Source organism: Bufo gargarizans, chromosome 4 (assembly GCF_014858855.1).
Source record: "Bufo gargarizans isolate SCDJY-AF-19 chromosome 4, ASM1485885v1, whole genome shotgun sequence".
NCBI lineage: Eukaryota > Metazoa > Chordata > Amphibia > Anura > Bufonidae > Bufo > Bufo gargarizans.
Window position 1 is genome coordinate 507301961 of NC_058083.1, and position 20240 is coordinate 507322200.

The 20240-nt window shown below is 43.6% G+C and overlaps 1 protein-coding gene across 1 annotated transcript in view; it reads right to left on the reverse strand.

Moving 5' to 3' along the window:
• Nucleotides 1-836: 836 nt before the first annotated feature.
• LOC122935917 (spermatogenesis-associated protein 7 homolog) overlaps nt 837-20240 on the reverse strand; it is a 288666-nt gene continuing 269262 nt past the window's right edge. The window contains exon 11 of the mRNA XM_044291865.1: nt 837-1599. Within this exon, the coding sequence (XP_044147800.1) occupies nt 1450-1599 (150 nt within the window). The 3' untranslated portion in view covers nt 837-1449. The remainder of the gene's footprint in view (nt 1600-20240) is intronic.

The window sequence follows — 20240 nt, forward strand, 5'->3', positions numbered from 1 at the left end:
TGTCTCCGTGGTTACAGACTACAATAAATGTGTAGTCTGGTCCTGTAGTCGTGCTCCCTTCCATCCATCCCCTATTTTTCCTAACGTACACGAGCAGTAGTGAGCAGATGTATGAAGACTACGCAGAGTTGGTTTGTAGTCAGCTGCAGTGCCGAAGATTGCTGACCCCTGTCCGAGGTGCATCGGAGCAATACAAAAATGAGTTGCAAATGTTTACACACCTTTAAACTTGTACAGTATAAGTATTATAAAAGGAACACAGGCTGGGTTTTGTTTAAGGTCTCATGCACACGACCGCTGTTTTACTATGCATCCGAGCAGCAGTTTTTGTGGTTCAGATGCGAACCCATTCACTTCAGTGGGGCTGCAAAAGATGCCGACGGCCCTCCACGTGCAGTCTGCATCCGTTGCTCAGTTCTGTAGCCCTGCATGATAAAAAATAGAACATGTCCTATTCTTGTTTTGTGGACAAGAATAGGTATTTCTATCTAGGGTGCGGGACTTTCCGTTTCGCAAAATGTGCGTATTTTCTGGATCCGTAACTTGCAGGCTGCAAAACGCTGTACTGTCGTGTGCCTAAGGCCAAAGAAAACAAATTTTTTTTCAATATACTCCTCTAAACGCTTGTTTAAAAAAAAAAAACATGAATTTCCTGCACTCATTAAGTTTTTAATGAGCATTTTTGGTGATTTCAATTTTAGTTTTTTTAATTTATTAGAAACATGCATTTTTTTTGTCTGTTGGGAAATGCCATAAAAATTGCCACACCCAGAACAGGCTGCAACTTCCACTGACCTTAGGTAATACGTTCTATATTTCATTATGGATTTTTCTGTAACCTGTGCATCAGTTGTAGAAAAAAATTGCATAAAAAAAATGCAGCGTGTTATGGTAAGAGCTGTGTGTGAATCTAACCTTATTGGTTACATAATTGATTCAATTTAAAAGCTATTTTGGGCTAAAAAAAATTTCAATTGTTTTAAAATTGTTCTTTATTGAGACTTTTTGAGTTACAGGGGTTAAAAATCGGTCTGTTTGCAGACTGTTATTTGGGAGTCCTGTCAGCTGATGGCTCAAGCCTTATCTCTGATCTCCTGACTTCATAAACAGTATGGCTAAACTCTTATCAAACCCTTAAGAATATGGCTTAAATGAGTGTTTGAGGTCAGGAGATAAGGCCTCACATGATCCTTCAGCTGAAAGGATAGTCTGCAAACAGACTGATTTTCAACCCCTGCACCTCAAAAACTGCTGAAAACTTTTAATAAAGACCAACAGAAAAAAATTATTTTTAGCCCAAAATGAGTAAAATGCAATCATAACAAAAGAAAATTGTCCCAGATGTGTCCATGTGCCTTTAAGAACAAAATCTAGTACATTGTGGATGGAATTTTCCGTATCTGATGCAGGATATAGTCCATGGGACTGTTGCTAAGACATTACAAGTTGTCACGGTGCTGTCAGGAGTCTATTGAGGTTTCTCTGCAGAGGAAGATTTCCCGAGCCGTATTGTGTCCCATCATAGCTGATGGCAAAGTCTAACTTCACGCTCCTTTCTAGTTCATCTCGGAGTTCCTCCACCAGGATCTTCTTCTTCAGCTGCAGAGATAACAGAATAACGCTAGTACTACGTGATGACAATGGTAAAATCTTGAGCCTGAGGGCCTGGCACCTCTCCTGACAAGTCTTCTGTTGTAAATACTTGGATACCACATAAAATAAGTCAGCAGCATCTTTTATTTTTATTCTGCTTGGTACTGCTGCTCTGTTACTCCTCAAGGAAATGTATGATTGACATCTTGGTGTTACCATTCCCCATATCAATGGGGCATGTGCCTACACACTGATCAGTGCTGGCAGTACAGACTGGGCAGGACTAGGGGAATGATAATGCCCAGTTCTCCATTTAGGGTAGGTTCACATGGAGTTTTTTGGGAGGAGGTTTGAGGCAGGGCCAGAAGTGGATCCAGCAGTAAAGATCCTTCCTTTTATATTTCCAAATAATTTCAAATCTACTTATGGCTTATGAAAAACTTCCTTCTACAAAACTCCTTGTGAACCTACCCTTAGGGCTCTTTCACATGAGCGGATGCCGTGGGGGTAATCTTCTGCGTGAAAGAGAGCCAAGCCCCGTTCCGGACAGCAGAGACATGGAGCAGTAACATGACTGATAATGCTCTGTGCCTCTCTGTGATCTTCTTACTACAAAATCACAGTGAGATAAAGTTGTCACCGTGATTTTGTAGTAAAAAGGTCACAGAGAGGCACGGAGCACTATTAATCCTATTAATGCTCTGTGTCTGCTGTCCGTAGCGGGGCTTGGCACTCTATCATGCAGCGGATTACCCGCATGGCATCCGCTCGTGTGGAGGAGCCCTTAGGATAGCTACCTTGAGTGACAGCTGCAGGCAACTTGGTGTATTCCTTTGGTCTGCAGCTGTGGTTTACTAGCTATATTTAAACAGTTTTAGTATGAAAAGGATTCACATAGCCCTAGCCTTATCCATGCATTTCCAGGAGGTATAATAGAGGAAAAGTCAAAATGCAGTTTTCTGAGAAGAGGCAGTGAAAATGTCATCACGCCTGGCCCTGTCAATTAAAGTGGAGAAGATGCGGCAGTTGCAGAGAGAGCTGAGCCTCTAGGTGTAACGGTAACACCCCCATTGCTCCTAGAAGCTCATTTGCATATCTTTTTCTCAGCAATGCGGGCACATATGAAGATGGGACCAACACAGATGTCTCCAGCTGCCAAGCGCACATGTAACAGGTCAGACAGTGTCATAGGTACAAATCTGCTGACAGATGGGCTTTAAATTTATTACTGTCCCCCTCTATAAGACCCTCTATGTATGTAGGGTATAGAACAGGGGTGCACAACCTATTTTGGTCTGAGGGTCGTATTGTTCTGCCTCCTGGGGCCACCCAAAAATTTTTGCTGCTTAAACTGTAACCGTTTACTGCAGGAAAACGAATAACTTGTTTTTGCGTCATTAATATTTAGTTTATACGTTGATGCATCCATATAGCAATACCACACAGGAGGCCTAATTCTGTAAACGCACACAGAACGAATATGACCTGGATCCCACCTTCCCACACCCTAGCATGCAATCATGGCCTCCACCACAACACACACACACACAAAAAATCCACACATCTGGTAGAGTCCAGTGAATGACTGTAAATACTTCCAGTTCTGAGGACTCCAGCGGCTCAGGATCAGTGCTCTGGGCAGCTGGGCTCAGGCTAGAAGTGGGCACCACTCTGCAGTAAGGAGACCAGGGCTCGGCTCACCCTAGTGTTACAGTGCACCCCAGAGTATGCAGTATAGCACCCCACACTATACAGTATCCCACACTATACAGTAGAGCAGTATAGCACCCCATAGTATACAGTAAAGCAGTATAGCACCCCACAGTATACAGTAGCTTACAGCATATTAGTATAACAGCCCCTGTCACCTTTTCCTGATGTAATCTTCACACAAAAAAGCTACACAATTATGGGAAACTTCTCCTGCAGCAACACTCCTGGTAGAGAGAAAGGACCTTTGATGAACTCATAGCCATGTGACCAGTAATATTGTTAGGTTACTGGTCACATGGTGATGATGTCATCTAAGGTCCTAGAAAATCACACAGCTCTCACAGTACGCTGCCTGGAGTTCCGGTAGGCAGGCATGGCAGCACCCCCCTGTGTAGCTGACAGCCTGACACCCGGGGCAGTGGCCAGCAGGGCTCAAGAGGCAGCTGCCTTGGGCCCCCCAGGAGTAACTGGGCCGCTTCCCCTTTTGCCCTTTGTTAAAGATGGCCCTGACTGTTCCTGCCCAATAACTGCCTGCTTGTCAGTTGAGGTGAAGAGCTTCATTCACATTGCTACTACCATCTCTCATCCTCATACAGATTCATTGTTTCTGGACAGCAGAGTGTTGTTCACAGATTTAATGTACTGCATGACGGATCATTTCACCCAATCCGCAGCGCACTTACATGTGGTGATGTCACTGCGCTCATCACATGATCCATCACCATGGTGATGGATCATGTGATGAGCGCAGTGACGTCACCACAGTTCCTTTTCCTTCTGGTCATCAAAGAAGAAGACAGAAGAGAAGTCGGGCTGCGCGAACAAGTGGATGATGTGAGTTAAATTATTATAATTATATTTTTTTTTAACCCCTCCAGCCCTATTTCACTCGGCTTTCTGTATTAAGAATGCTATTGTTTTCCCTTATAACCATGGTATAAGGTAAAATAATGATCTGGTCCCCATCCCGATCGTCTCCTAGCAACCATGCGTGAAAATCGCTCCGCTTCCGCACTTGCTTGTGGATGCTTGCGATTTTCACGCAGCCCCATTCACTTCTATGCGTGAAAAACGCACAATATGGAGCATGCTGCGATTTTCACGCAACGCACATGTGATGCATGAAAATCACCGCTCATGTGCACAGCCCCATAGAAATGAATGGGTGCAGGTGCAATGCGGTCACCCGCGCGGAAAGTTTTTGGATGTTCGGTCTCTGCTCAGTTGTGGATAGTTGCAGAATTGACTGAAGATTCTCATTAGTAATTCTGCGCCTAAATATTGACTTGCTAATGTTCCTAATAGAAAATGCCTGTTCACAAGGGTATGTTGACCCAAACAGGCAGGCATACACTCACTTAAAGAATTATTAGGAACACCCGTTCTATTTCTCATTAATGCGATTATCTAGTCAACCAATCACATGGCAGTTGCTTCAATGCATGTAGGGTTGTGGTCCTGGTCAAGACAATCTCCTGAACTCCAAACTGAATGTCAGAATGGGAAAGAAAGGTGATTTAAGCAATGTTGAGCGTGGCATGGTTGTTGGTGCCAGACGGGCCGGTCTGAGTATTTCACAATCTGCTCAGTTACTGGGATTTTCACGCACAACCATTTCTAGGGTTTACAAAGAATGGTGTGAAAAGGGAAAAACATCCAGTATGCGGCAGTCCTGTGGGCGAAAATGCCTTGTTGATGCTAGAGGTCAGAAGAGAATGGGCCGACTGATTCAAGCTGATAGAAGAGCAACGTTGACTGAAATAACCACTCGTTACAACCGAGGTATGCAGCAAAGCATTTGTGAAGCCACAACACGCACAACCTTGAGGCGGATGGGCTACAACAGCAGAAGACCCCACCGGGTACCACTCATCTCCACTACAAATAGGAAAAAGAGGCTACAATTTGCACGAGCTCACCAAAACTGGACTGTTGAAGACTGGAAAAATGTTGCCTGGTCTGATGAGTCTCGCTTTCTGTTGAGACATTCAAATAGTAGAGTCCGAATTTGGCCATCCCTCATGACCACCATGTACCCATCCTCTGATGGCTACTTCCAGCAGGATAATGCACCATGTCACAAAGCTCGAATCATTTCAAATTGGTTTCTTGAACATGACATTGAGTTCACTGTACTAAAATGGCCCCCACAGTCACCAGATCTCAACCCAATAGAGCATCTTTGGGATGTGGTGGAACGGGAGCTTCATGCCCCGGATGTACATCCCTCAAATCTCCATCAACTGCCAGATGCTATCCTATCAATATGGGCCAACATTTCTAAAGAATGCTATCAGCACCTTGTTGAATCAATGCCACGTAGAATTAAGGCAGTTCTGAAGGCAAAAGGGGGTCCAACACCGTATTAGTATGGTGTTCCTAATAATTCTTTAGGTGAGTGTAAGTAGCTGCTCTTTCACACAATTTTGGATATTCATCTCATGGCACACATTTATAGAAGTTAAGTAAATCCCCTTCCGTAAACTTGTTTCGTAGACTGTCACATGAATCAAGATCAATGAGTTCCAGTTGAAATTCTGGGGGTGCTTCATCAGGAATAACTAAAAAAGGGGTCTGCAAACATCTCAAAACCCTTTTTCTTATTTTTAACATCAGTGAGTCGGTGCTCAAATATGAACTGGAGATGTGCACGTTTTTCTACACCCTCCGACATGCTTGCGTCACCGCCACATTTTAGTCTACATGCTGGGAAATGCACAAGATTGCCATTTTCAAGGTAAGATTGGAACAATTTTAGCTTGGACTGGAATGCAAAGATATAGTTACAAACATTACTAACAAGCTGATTTTTCCCTTGTAGTTTTGAATTCAGTGCATTCAGATGTTGTGTGATGTCTACCAAGAAAGCAAGGTCACACAGCCACTTGTCATCTTGTGGTTCTTCAACTATTTTATCCTTCTGAACAAGAAATTATTTTATTTCTTCTAACAATTAAAAAAAAAAACGTTGCAAGGTTTTCCCCCGGCTCATCCACATTAATTCTGTGTAAAAAACCAGGTCCTGGTATTTAGCATCAATCTCTTCTAGAAAAGATTTAAACTGCCGACGGTTAAGTCCTTCGCGATTTTACGAAGTTGACATCACTGACAACAACTTTCATTACATTTTCAAATCCAAGCTCTTTTCCACACAGGGATTGTTGGTGGAGGATGCAATGAAACTGAATCAGCTGGTGCTTGTGCTCTCCAAGGTGTTGCCGTAACAGAGGAACCATATCACTTTTGGGGCCCTTTCATGGCTGGAGCTCCATCAGTAACCATTCCAGCTAGCTTACTAAACCTAGATCCATCTTGGCTCATAATTCCAATAAAACACTTAACAAAACACTTCCCTTTGTTTGCCCTTGAAATGAGATCATTCCAAGTAATCCCTCAAAACTGTAAAAATCTGTGGTGACCCCACAAATAAAAACCAGTAGTTGAGCAGTGGAACTGATATCTGTTGACTAATCTGCCGCCAGAGAAAATAAAATATATATTTTTTGCCTTTTCTTCTGTCTGTCCTGAAACGTCTGCAGCCATATCAGCAATCCTGCGTTGAACAGTCATACGACTGAGGCCTCTTGCACACGAGCCCGTGTCCCCTGTGGCTGCAATACACAGGACACCGGCCATGTCCATTCCGCATCACGGATGCGGACCCGTTCATGAATGGGTCCCCAAATCCAGAGATGCGGTGCGGAACGGAACCACAGAACTTAAACACTACGGAGGGCTTTCGTTGGGTTCCGTTCCGCAAAAAGATAGAACTTGTCCTATCTTTTTGCAGAACGGACGAATCGTGGACCCCATTCAAGTGAATGGGGTCACGATCCGCATGCAGCTGGCCCACGGTCAATTTGTGGTCCGCAGCACGGGCACGGGGGACACACGTTCCTATGAAAGAGGCCTGAGGCTAATAAATTCACATTTTTTAACAGGCTCTGGGCATAGTTTCTGTGAAGAAACAATTAAGCGCTTTTTTACCATCTGTGAATGGTCTAGAAGACTTTGCAATCAATTCTGATATTTCATAACTAACTTCCATAGCCATTTCACTTTCTTTAGATATCTTGGTGAACATAGTCTGCTGGACAGTTAGGCTGCGCTGTAAAGATAAGATCTTTTGTTTGCACAATTCCCCTTTAAATTGCTCAAAATTGGAATGTTTGGTTTCGTAGTGCCGCTTAACATTGAATTCCTTTGGCACCGCAACTACACTTTTGCAAATTAAGCAAACTAGCTTTCCTTTCTTCAATAAAGCTGAATTTTTCTGTCCAGGTCTCATAAAATTTCCTGTTCTCATCTGCAATTTTTCTCTTCTTCGCACTGCCTGCAGCATCCATTTTAGCTGTCTCAGATCTGTGAAAAACATATCAGATATAGGTTGTTGAACAGGAGAATTTAAAGTGTAACTGTCATCCTTTTTTTATTTTTGTGATATATAGAGTCTGTGATACTGACCATTTTTGTAATATACTTTAATTACTGAAATCATACATTTCTATTAGAAAAATTGCTCTAAAGTGTCCCATTTTGAGCCTTAGTAACGATCCTCTGTCTTCTGTTTACATAACAGCGGAGACTTGCTGAACGCTGACTGTTTTATGTAAACAGAAGACAGAGGAGCAGTGGCGTAGCTATAGGGGTCGCAGCGGTCGCAATTGCGACCGGGCCCCTAAGTCAGGGGGGCCCATGGGGCCCCCCAGGAGATAAGCAGTAAATCCCTGGCCCGGGTAGTTTACAACACTTGCGCGCCGCAGGCGGCGCCGGCGGCTAAGTTCACAGAGTGGCGGAGGCTCAGCCAGAGGAGGGAGGAGGTTTTTTCCTTGTTGCTATGGTGACGGGGACGCTTCTGCAGTGCAGTCCCGGCTCTGCCTCCTTGAACCCGTGCGCAGGAAGTAGCCGTCTGATGTAAACGGATTGGACGCTGCAGGCAGCGCATATTCGGCCGCACCGCTACTGGCGGGAGCAGCTGTCACGGGATCTGGCGGCGGGCCTGAAGCAGGAAGCGACGAAATGGCGGGTGACTTGGTGATCGGCTGGAGCATTTTCGCGGTGGTGCTACTGGTAGGCGCTGTGTGGTATTAGGGGGCTAGAGGCGAGCTCTGGCATATGGTGCCCACCCATCCAGGAAGTAGAAGGCGGTGTCGTACTGCAGCCTGTGCCATGGGGTAAACAATGCTGGGGAAACGATTGCGGTACCGCACACGCGTCTACTCATCTGAGGTTGTAGCTGTACTGAGCAGCTGGGTGTGGCTTCATACAAGTGGGCGTGACTTGACTGTGAACTGTACTTTGGTAGCAGCAATCTCCTTCAGGCAGCCTGAACCACTGTCCACTACTGATGACTCTCCAGTGCCCCCATAATAGTCCCCTAAGAGAATCTCGCACTGTCCACTACTGATGACTCTCCAGTGCCCCCATAATAGTCCCCTAAGAGCATCTCGCACTGTCCACTACTGATGACTCTCCAGTGCCCCCATAATAGTCCCCTAAGAGAATCCCGCACTGTCCACTACTGATGACTCTCCAGTTCCCCCATAATAGTCCCCTAGGAGAATCCAGTGAGCAGGTGAGTGTTCACCTAAGCGCGACCAAATGAGGTGAGTTCCCGAAGATTGGGGGCATTCCTATTACTTGCGGGCACTAATTGGGGGCATTCCTATTACTGGCGGGCAGAGCAGAGGCGCTCAGGATTAGCACAGCATCAATGAACTGCTCTGGCACTAGTTTGTGTGACCGTGACACTGACATGATGGAGCCTGGAGGGAGGGCCGGGGGGGACAATGTAGATGTCTGTACTCTGTATGTGACATGGGAATGGGGCCAGGCCGCCAGGAAGGGTTGTGTGTCACATTTCCCCCCCCCCCCCCCCGGCCGACCCTTCCTGGCGGCCTGGCCCCACTCCCATGTCACATACAGAGTACAGACATTTACATTGTCCCCCCCGGCCCTCCCTCCAGGCTCCATCATGTCAGTGTCACGGTCACACAAACTAGTGCCAGAGCAGAGGCGCTCAGGATTAGCACGGCATCACCCCCCCCCCCCCCCCATAAAAAAAAATTAACACATCATTGATGCTGTGCTAATCCTGAGCGCCTCTGCTCTGCCCGCCAGTAATAGGAATGCCCCCAATTAGTGCCCGCACTAATGAAAAGAAAAATAAGGTAAAAAAACATCTACCGTATGCACAGGAGGTGGGTGCGGTAGGTGCATTGCGTGTTTGCGTGGGAGCTTTGGAAGGGGTGGTGGGAGGCCCGATAGATATGTGGGGGCTGGGGGGGCCCATAAATTTTTTTTGCTATGGGGCTCATGCATTTCTAGCTACGCCCCTGCAGAGGAGCGTTGCTAAGGCTCAAAATGGGACACTTTAGGCCTAGTTTACACGACCATATGGCTTTTTCAGTGTTTTGCAGTCCGTTTTTTGTTTCCGTTTCTGTTCCTTTTTTCCGTATGGCATATACAGTATACAGTAATTACATAGAAAATAATTGGGCTGGGCATAAAATTTTCAATAGATGGTTCAGCAAAAACAGAGCGGATACGGAAGACATACAGATGCATTTCCGTATGCGTTCCGTTTTTTTTTGTGGACCCATTGACTTGAATGGAGCCATGGGACGTGATTTGCGGACAATAATAGGACATGTTCTATCTTTCAACGGAACGGAAATGCGGAAACGGAATGCATACGGAGTACATTCTTTTTTTTTTTTGCGGAACCATTGAAATGAGTGGTTCCGTATACGGAACATAAAAAAACGAGCCCGTACACTCCGTATGGCATATACAGTATACAGTAATTACATAGAAAAAAATTGGGCTGGGCATAAAATTTTCAATAGATGGTTCAGCAAAAACAGAACGGATACGGAAGACATACAGATGCATTTCCGTATGCGTTCCGTTTTTTTTTTGCGGACCCATTGACTTGAATGGAGCCATGGAACGTGATTTGCGGGCAATAATAGGACATGTTCTATCTTTCAACGGAACGGAAATACGGAAACGGATTGCATATGGAGTACATTCCGTTTTTTTTGCGAAACCATTGAAATGAATGGTTCCGTATACGAAACACAAAAAAACAGCCCGTACACTCGCAAAAAAAACAATCGTGTGACCTAGGCCTTAGAGCTATTTTTCTAATAGACATGTACAATTTCAGTAATTAAAGTATATTACAAAAATGGTCAGTATCACTGTCCCTACACATTACAAAAATAAAAAAAGAATGACAGTTACACTTTCAGATAAGGTTAAACTGTGCACTAAAAATGACACGATAACCTTATAGGGTTAACAAAGTTAGTAAAATCGGTTTTAAGTAACTTGAGAGGTGTAGTTTCTACAATGGGGTCATTAATGGGGGTATCCACTATGTAGGCCCCACCAGGTGACTTCAGACCTGAACTGGTCCTTAATAAGTGGGTTTTGGCAATTTTCCAAAAAATTTGAAGAATTGCTTCTAAACTTCTAAGCCTTCTAACGTCCTAAAAAAATAAAATGACATTTCCAAAATGATGCCAACATAAAGTAGACATATGGGGAATGTTAAGTAATAAATATTTTATGAGGTATCACTCTCTGTTTTAAAAGCAGAGAAATTGGAATTTTGAAATTTGAAATTTTTTCTAAATTTTTGGTAATTATTATTATTTTTTAATAAATAAAGGTGAAATATATTGAGTCAAATTTATGACTAGGAAGGGGGCAAATGGCCCAGATGGGAAGTGGTTAAGCGAGAGGGAATTATGAACAGTTCCAAATACCAGTCAATATTGGCACAAAACCTTCAGGCTTCTGCTAGAAAGCTGAACATGAAGAGGAACTTCATCTTTCAGCATGACAACGACCCAAAGCATACATCCAAATCGACAAAGGAATGGCTTCACCAGAAGAAGATTAAAGTTTTGGAATGGCCCAGCCAGAGCCCAGACCTGAGTCTGTGGGGTGATCTGAAGAGGGCTGTGCCCAGGAGATGCCCTCGCAATCTGAGAGATTTGGAGTGTTTTTGCAAAGAAGAGTGGGCAAATCTTGGCAAGTCAAAATGTGCCATGCTGATAGACTCATACCCAAAAGACTGAGTGCTGTAATAAAATCAAAAGGTGATTCAACAAAGTATTAGTTTAAGGGTGTGCACACTTATGCAACCATATTATTTTATTTTTATATATTTTTTCTTCCCTCTACCTAAAAGATTTCAGTTTGTTTTTTAATTGAGTTGTACAGTTTATAGGTCACATTAAAGGTGGAAAAAGTTCTGAAATGATTTAACTTTGTCTCATTTTTTTTACATCACAGAAACCTGACATTATAACCGGGGTGTGTAGACTTTTATCCACTGCATCTCTGGGTCTCCCATACAAAAGAATGGAGTGGCTGCATGCCATAATAATTATGGGACGAGCAGTTGTAATTACACTGCACCGCGAATACAAGCTAGATGGCGTGCAGATGAACAGGCAGAGCTCGTGTCCCTCATAGGAACACCGCAATATCTTTATACAGCTGATAGGCGGGGGTGCCGGATTCCGGACCCCCGCCTATCTGATATTGATGACCTATTATGAGAATAGGTCATCAATATCATTATGGCACACAGGCAATATGGGACTGATTTTTTACAGAGACACACTGATCGCAGAGGCAGTTGATCAGCTGTGTCTCTGTGCAGTAGTACAGGGGCAGCAAAAACTGGCAGTGCGGGCCGCATGCGCCACTTCCACTGTGGACGGAGTCAGAACTATCTGTCTCCCTGACACATGCGCAGCTGAGGTGGATTCAGGAGTTTGCGCATGCGCCAAGGAGAGGAATATCTCTGGTCACCATCCACAGCGGAAGTGATGTTCTGTCCATAGACCAGGCCTGAAACCTGTTAAAGAACATGATGTTGGCAGAAACATGATTTTCAGAAGAGGACCCGTAAATGGGTTCCCAAAAGACCAATCCACGCAACTTCGAAACTGTAAACATATATCTATCATGTAAGCCAATAGCCAGACTACCGGTGTCCAATTCTATACCTGCAGTTAAATTATGGGAGGAGTATGTTATTGGACAGTGTACAGTGTGTGCAGGGAGTGCGGGAAAAGTAATATTTTCAAAGAAATATGGAGGAAGAGGCTCTTAGCGATTCCTAAGAAAATGAATAAGGCTAGGGCTACATTGTGCGACATTTATTGTAATAATGGTCTATGGTGTTGCACTGCAACATGCTACGACTATGGTGCGACAGTCGCACAGAAATAATTCAATTGTCGCAGTGTAGCCCTACCCTACTGGTTGATATCTAACTTTTCAGTTATTTCCCTACTGTCCCCCCTTCGTCCTGTGGTAGTTATTTTAAAAATGTAAAAAAGGACTATTCCAGTGTTTTTGACCATGCTAAACTGCTGACAGCACCAGATAGGGGCTGGGTAGAGCAGTACAAACATATTTTGTGGGGATCTTTTCTTATCAGTAGTGTTAATATGAATTTATGTAATGCTAGATTCTGCTCCTGCAAGTGCCCTGGAGTTTCACTGGAAAGTGTTCTCTGCACTGAGCTGCTTCACCTCCTTTGTTCTGAGTGACAACTGTAGTTGGATGTTACAGTTGTCACTCGGAACAGAGGGCAGGGGCTACAAAGCTGCTTGATGCAGATAGCACCTTAAAGTGAAGTTCCATCTGCAGGGTACTTTCCGGTGCAGAAACTGGCAGAATAAAAGTTCTTATTCTCACTACTCCTGATGAGGAAAGCTCTATAAAAGCTCATCAGTTTTTTTCGGCTCGTATGCAGAACAATTAACTTCAACGGGGCTGCAAAAAAACCGAAATGACCCCGTGTGCATTCTGTGTCCGTAAGTCCGCACTGCCGTTCTGCAAAAAAAATAGAACATGTCCTAGCATTGTCCGCATTACAGACAAGGATAGGACTGTTCTATTAGGGGCCGGCTGTTCCTCAGAATGCGGAATGCATGCAGCTGATATCCGTGTTTTGCATATCTGCAGTTTGCAGGCCTCTTGCACACGAACGTGTGCATCCCTTGGCTGTGCAAATTGCAGGCCGCAATGCATGAACACCCACCGTGGGGCAGCTACAGCGGATCATGGACCCATTCACTTTAATAGATCCACAATCCGTCCGTTTCGCAAAAAAGATAGGACATGTTCAATTTTTTGGCGGAACAGAAGTATGGGACGAAACCCCATGGAATCACTCCGTAGTGCTTCTGTAGGGTTCCGTTCCGTGCTACTGTTCCGCACATTCCGCTTCTCTGGATTTGCGGACCCATTGAAGTGAATACGTTTGTGTGCAATAAACCTAAAAGGTATATTTGGACTGCTCTCCCCAGACCCTGCCTAGTGCTGTCAGGAGGTTTCCATGGTCAAAACTGCTGACAGACTCCTTTTAAAATAAAAAAAGAAATGAAAAGTATTTGGAAAATCAGACATGTCAGTTATGGGAGACAAAGCCAGACAAAAATTAAATTAAATCACAAAGAAATAAAATGCACATACCTTTTTGACATTTCTTTTGCCATGTGTGAAAATTAGATGACAAAATGAAAAATAAAATAAATAATTTAATTTGCAATAAAAAATTTCACTCGTGAAAAAACTAAATTAAAAGTAAAAAAGCCTGTTGTAATTTCATTATCATACTGGCATTTCATGGTCAAATCTAAAATAAAAAAAAAGCTGCATGGCAAAGGAAAAGTCAAACCACTTTGCTTTGCTATTTTTTCATGAACTGCTTAATAAGTGTCAAAAGTAAAATTAAAATTTAGCATTTAGCTTTTTAACTGTGATATGTTACAGATGTGACCGAATGGGAGGCAAATGAAAAATGGATAAATTAAAGGCAAAATGACAGTTTTACGATTCAGTTTTAACCCCTTTCAGTGCCAAAATGAAAATGAACAGTGCCACCTACTGCTGATTTAGTTTTTATTTCTCACTTTGCCTTTTCATTTTCAGACTGTACAATATTTAAATAGATGGTAATTAGTAGTGGAAAATACAGTATATATTAATTACCAATTTTTAGCAAAGCTAAACCATTGGACTTCTCGCGGAATTGTGTCTGCATGTTTAGGCTTTAATAGCAAAGTCGGTTGCCACAGCGATGCAGGAACGGGGGGGCAGGGTTCGCACAGTGAACCGGGGGTCGCTGCTAGTGAATGGCAGCTTCAGCCATGTCCAGAAACCTCACATCTTCAAGAATTGTGAGCCGCTTCTGTGGCAAAAGAGACACTCTTCAAAAAAGGTCGCCTCTTAGCTAAGCTAGCTAGCAGGGGCATCGCTAGGGCCTTCTATCCGGGGCCTGGGCCCCCAATCAGAACACCACTGCCCCGAACATCTTCCAGCATTCCGCCATTACATTAACCCCTTAATGTCAAGGCCTATTTTCATTTTTGCATTTTGGATTTTTCCTCCCCACGTTTCAATAACCATAACTTTTTTATTTTTCCATTCACATAGCTTATTTTTTGCAGGACACAATTTTGCATTTTTCGATGACACCATTTAATTTACCATTGCTTGTATGAGAAAACGGGGGGAAAAATTCTGTGTGGCAAAATTGAAAAAAAAAAACAAAACTGAATTCCGCCAAGGTTTTTGTATTTTTGAGTTCACTGTGAGCTAAAAATGACCTGACGTCCTTATTCTGCGGCTCAATGCGAATGTGGTGATACCGAACTTGTATAGGTTTTTTGTTTGTTTTACTATATTTTAAAAAAATTTAACCTTTAAAAAAATCTAAATTTTCTTTGCCATATTCTGACAGCCATAACGTTTTTATATTTCAGTCTACATAGCTGTAGGGCGTGTTTTTTGCATAACGAACTGTATTTTTTATTCGTGCCATTTTTGTGGTATGTAAGACTTTTTAATCACCGATACCATACCTAATATGTTAATTTTTTTATTGTTTATATATTTTTATATATAAAATTGGGAAAGGGGGGTGATTTAAACTTTTAATATATTGGTGTTGTTGTTTTTATATAACTATTAGACCCCTCAGGGGCCTACTACATGGGATCTTTTGATCCCCTCTCCTATTCACCCTAATAGAATAGGATTTTTTACACTCTCCATTCTGAGCTGTGCCTCGTGCATAGCTCAGTATGGAGCGAGCCATGACAGGCATGGATCACTTCGGAAGCCATGGCAACTGATCGGAGGCCCGATCAGAGGCCCGCACCATACATCCCCTCACGCATTATGACGTACAGGTGCGTCATAATGCGTGAAGTGGTTAACCAATCTCTATTTACCCACACCATCACGCTATACCTGACGGCGCTGAGCGCGGCAGCGTGGTGAGCGCCAGACCACAGATCTACTGTAAATTACACAGTAGTGCTGATATAACAGTCGTATTGGTAAAAATACCTACTGGGCTCCTCGATCAAACACATGTTACCCCGGCCGCACTCTCCACAGCAGGGAATGAACTTGTCTCAGTGGTGTAAAGTGTTCTCAGCTAACAAATCTCAGAGCCATAGATCTAGGCGCACTGCACAAGTACTGTTATTAGTGGCCTCATTAGGCAAACACCCCCTTCCCCCCACAGAGCTGTATAAATAAAAGATCAGACAAATCTTCCCAAGAATTTTGCAAAAGACAAAAAGAGCAAGAAATAATTATTATGTGTATCTCAGGTGTCATTAGTGGAGCTCCATCTGGAAGATATGACGTCCTCATAAAGTTCTGTTCAGTAGAGTATTGCAGTGTCGACCTTAGTTCAAGTTTAGTAGAATCATGGAAGGTCCAGGGACTCGTATGATGACCTATGTGCAGTTCAGTCCAGGTACTGCTGTGGAGACCTAAGTTTGGTTCAGTAGAATTTTGAACGGTTCAGGTACTGAAATACTGATGTAGGTTTTGTTCAGTAAGTCTGGGTATTGCAATGATGATTTAAATTTAGCTTAGGAGAACCATGGCAGGTCTGGGTATTTCTATGGTGATCTAAGCTTGGATAAACTGGACCATGGGAGGTCTTAGTATTGCTGTAATGATCTAATTATGGTTCTGTGGAACCTTGGAAGGTTCAGCTACTGCTATGGTGATGTAAGTTTTGTGCAGTAATTTTGGGTATCGCTATGTTCATATAAGTTCCGCCCGATGGGAGGACTAGGTTCAGTAGGACCATGGGAGGTCTTAGAATTGGTATGGAAGTCTTGTACAGTAAAACTATTTGGTAGTTTGGTTATTTTAATTGTTGATGAAAGTTTGGTTCAGTATAATCATGGGAGGTCTTGGTATCGCTATGGTGTTCTGTGTTTGCCTTAGTAACACTGTGAGAGCTTAAGGTACTGCTATGGTGATCTATGTTCTGTACAATAAAACCAAAGGAAGTCCACACGGTGATTGAAATCTAAATTTGGTTCATTAGAACTGGTGGTTCAAGTATTGCTGTAGTGATCTATGTTAGCTTCAACAGAACAATGAAAGATCCAAATATTGCTATGGTGATCAAAGTTAAATTTAATAGAAATGCAGGATCTGTGTATTGCTATTGTAATCTAGGTTTGGTTTAGTACAATTGCAGGTTTCGGGTATAGATATTATTATTTGGTATACAGATTATTAATTGATGAGGTGCAATTAAATGTCCCTCCACTTCTAAGAACACACTGCACACTGGTATTGACAATTTACAACGCAGCCCAATGCGTTGAATATAACTGGTGTATTAATGCAACAGTATAATTATACCTCCCAACTTTTGAAGACAAGGAAGAGGGATACTATGGGCGGCACGCAAAGTGTGCTGTGGCAAATTTTTTCTGCACTAGGCCACGCCTCTTACTCTGCCCAAAACATAACTATACACCTAATCGCACCCAGTCCCCTAAATGCCCCCACATAATAATTATTCCTCCTTTATGCCACCATACAGTAGTTATGTCCACCTTGTGCCCCATCACAGATTATGCCCAGATATGTGCCCCCTCACAGTAGATATGTCCAAATATGTGCCCCTTTCACAGTATTATGCCCAGATATGTGCCCCCTTACAGTTGTTATGGCCAGATATGTGCCCCCTTCACAGTAGTTATGGCCAGATATGTGCTCCTTTCACAGCATTGTGTCCAGATATGTGCCCCCTCACAGTAATTATGCCCAGATATGTGCCCCTTCACAGTACCGATGCCCAGATATGTGCCCCCCCACTATAGTTATGCCATGATATGTGCCCCCTCACAGTATTATGCCCAGGTATATGCCCCTTCACAGGAAGTAACAAAAAACAAACTCTATATACTCACCTGGTTCCTCCGATGATCTCTCTACCAGCAGTAGCAGGATACACATGGAGTTGCTGGTCTGTGTAGGAGGAGGAGCACAGCTGACTGCCGGCTGTCCCCTGCACAGACTAGCAGTGGGGAGCGCAGACAGGGGGAGGAATGATGAAGCAGTAAGCAGATGACTCTATGCTTCATCATTACAGGCAACTGTCTCTGCGTCGTTTGGAAGCAGAGACAGCTGCCTCAGAGTAAGACATACCTCCCCTGTCCCGGGACCGCGGGAAAGCCATCAAAATCCAGGACTGTCTGACAGGGGCGGATTAAGTGCATGATGGGCCCGGGGCTCTCTACCCAACTTGGGCCCCTCCCTCTATTTTAGTTTAGTTGTTTTTTCTATGTGAAGAGGCTGTGGTGCTTCGTGAGCGCCACAGTCTCTTCCTAGGCCATATGACATCACATTCATTGTTACTTGGCCTAGGTGCAGCTCAGTTCCATCTGAGTGGTTGGGGCTGAGCTGCAATACCAAGCACAGTGCTATCAAATGACATTGCTGAACAAAGAGGCTGCGGAGCTTACTGGAACATCGCGGTCTCCTCAAACAGCTTATTGGCCAGGGTGCCAGGAGTCGGACCCCCACCAGTCTCATATTGATGACCTATCCTGAGGATAGTCCATCAATATATAAATCCCAGAGAAACCTTTTACCTTATGCTATCTGTAGTGTTACATAGGACTGCAAAAATACCCAGGAGCCATTGGCTCCTAAACTGAAAAATTTAGGAGCAAAATTAATTTTTTTGTTGCCAAATTTAAAATACATACCGTATTTTTTGCTTTATAATATGCACCTGGATGTAAGTCACGGTATGGGCAATCGAGGGTTACTCACTTTTCTGAGGAGAACCCCGGGCAGGCATGCGACAGTGAAAGAGAGGCAGACACTAGTTCCTCTGGGGCACACTCTGTAGATAGGGACCAGGCCTGATGGTATGTGAGGTGCCCTGGATGTTATAGCTGTTTTGAGTGCCTTAGGTAAGGTCCCTTTAAGGATCGTGACGCCAGTGCCTGTAACGGTGGCACACCGGTTTGTAGGAGGATTAATAGAGTACGCCGTTGGTAAACTAAACGTTGCTTTACTTTATGGAAACAGTCCAACTTTATACATACAGTTGCAGTAGATGAAAATAATGCAGTCCTTTCTAGTACAAGTGCACAGCAGGTTTACTTCACAATATGGCAGGTATAATCTTGCAAGATACTTGGAGGGCAAACAGTTAATGCTTGGCAGTGCAATGCTGCTCTATCCCCTCAGCTATTCTAGCTGGCTGGATCCCAAGGCCCAGATGCCTAATTGCTGGCTTGAATCCTTGGTATATAATCCTTCCTCCAGTATTGGCACTTGACTAGATTACAATACCTCCTTTTCCTGGCTGTCTTGTCTGTTGGAAGGGAAAGGTGGCTGCAGGTTTCTCCCAGGAGGTGCTCTCCTACCACTGGGGTATCTCAACTGAGCTATCCTTAGCCTCAGGAGCTTCAGGCTGACTAGGTGACTCCTCTAGTCCCCTGGAATACACTACACCTCCCCTGTCTGGGCCGTCCTATATATAACTAGGGCTCTCTAGCTCCCTCTAACGCCTGGGAGGCTAAACTGCACCCTGACAGGCCTGACACCCAGTTAACACAGGGAAATACATGCACATGACATTCAATGCAATAAGACACATTAACCCCTTTTGTGTAGTGCCCACCTTTACCTAGTGGGACACTACACAATTCCTGGACAGTGTTAATATTAAATGTGACTATAAGCCCCGTCATACATAGAAATTCACTCATGCACTGCTGCACATGGGTGTTTTCCTATGAATGAGGGGGGGTTATAGTTACATTTAATGCAAACACTTAGGCCAATAATAGTACAGCTCCTGGACAGTGTTTATATTAAATGTGACTATAGCACCACTCATCCTAAAGGGTGCACCCATGTACCCATGCTGGGCATTTGGGTCGGCGTTGGGCCCCCCAGCGATGTCGGGCCCGGGGCTACAGACCCAAACGCCCCAATTATAATCCGCCACTGCTGCCTGATATACTAAGGCACCAGTATATTAATGCAGCTGTAGAATGCATTAAATGTAAATGCTTTATTTAACAGGTATATTAACGCAACAGTATAATCCATCAAATTTACTGGTTATATTAACGCAACAGTATGCTTCTTTGAATTGAAATAGTATATTAGTGCAGTAGTACAATGCTTTGAACTGCATAATTTTAAACTATAGCAAAATTGCAGCTAGTTTTTACAAAGAAAAAAAAACGGCACAATTGCGCAGTGTAGCCAGCGAAATGTATGCTACATTGCTGTGACTACCTGGGATATGCCTATGAAACACTTATGAACTGTAGAAGCTTCAGGTTTTTAAAAATTAAAAAGGCCTGGCTGCCTGCTGAAAAAATGATAATACTGCAGGGTTTTGGCTATTGCAGTGTGTGAAGCTTTCCACTTGCATCATCTTCCTTCAGTATAAAATATACACAGAACTCTGAGTGTCCCTGTGCCATCCCTGTCTGATGAAACTCTGACTTTTCTACCTATTGATTTAATCTACTTAAAGGGGTATTCCTATCTTGGACATTGGGGGCATATCGCTAGGATATGTCCCCAACGTCTGATAGGTACGGGTC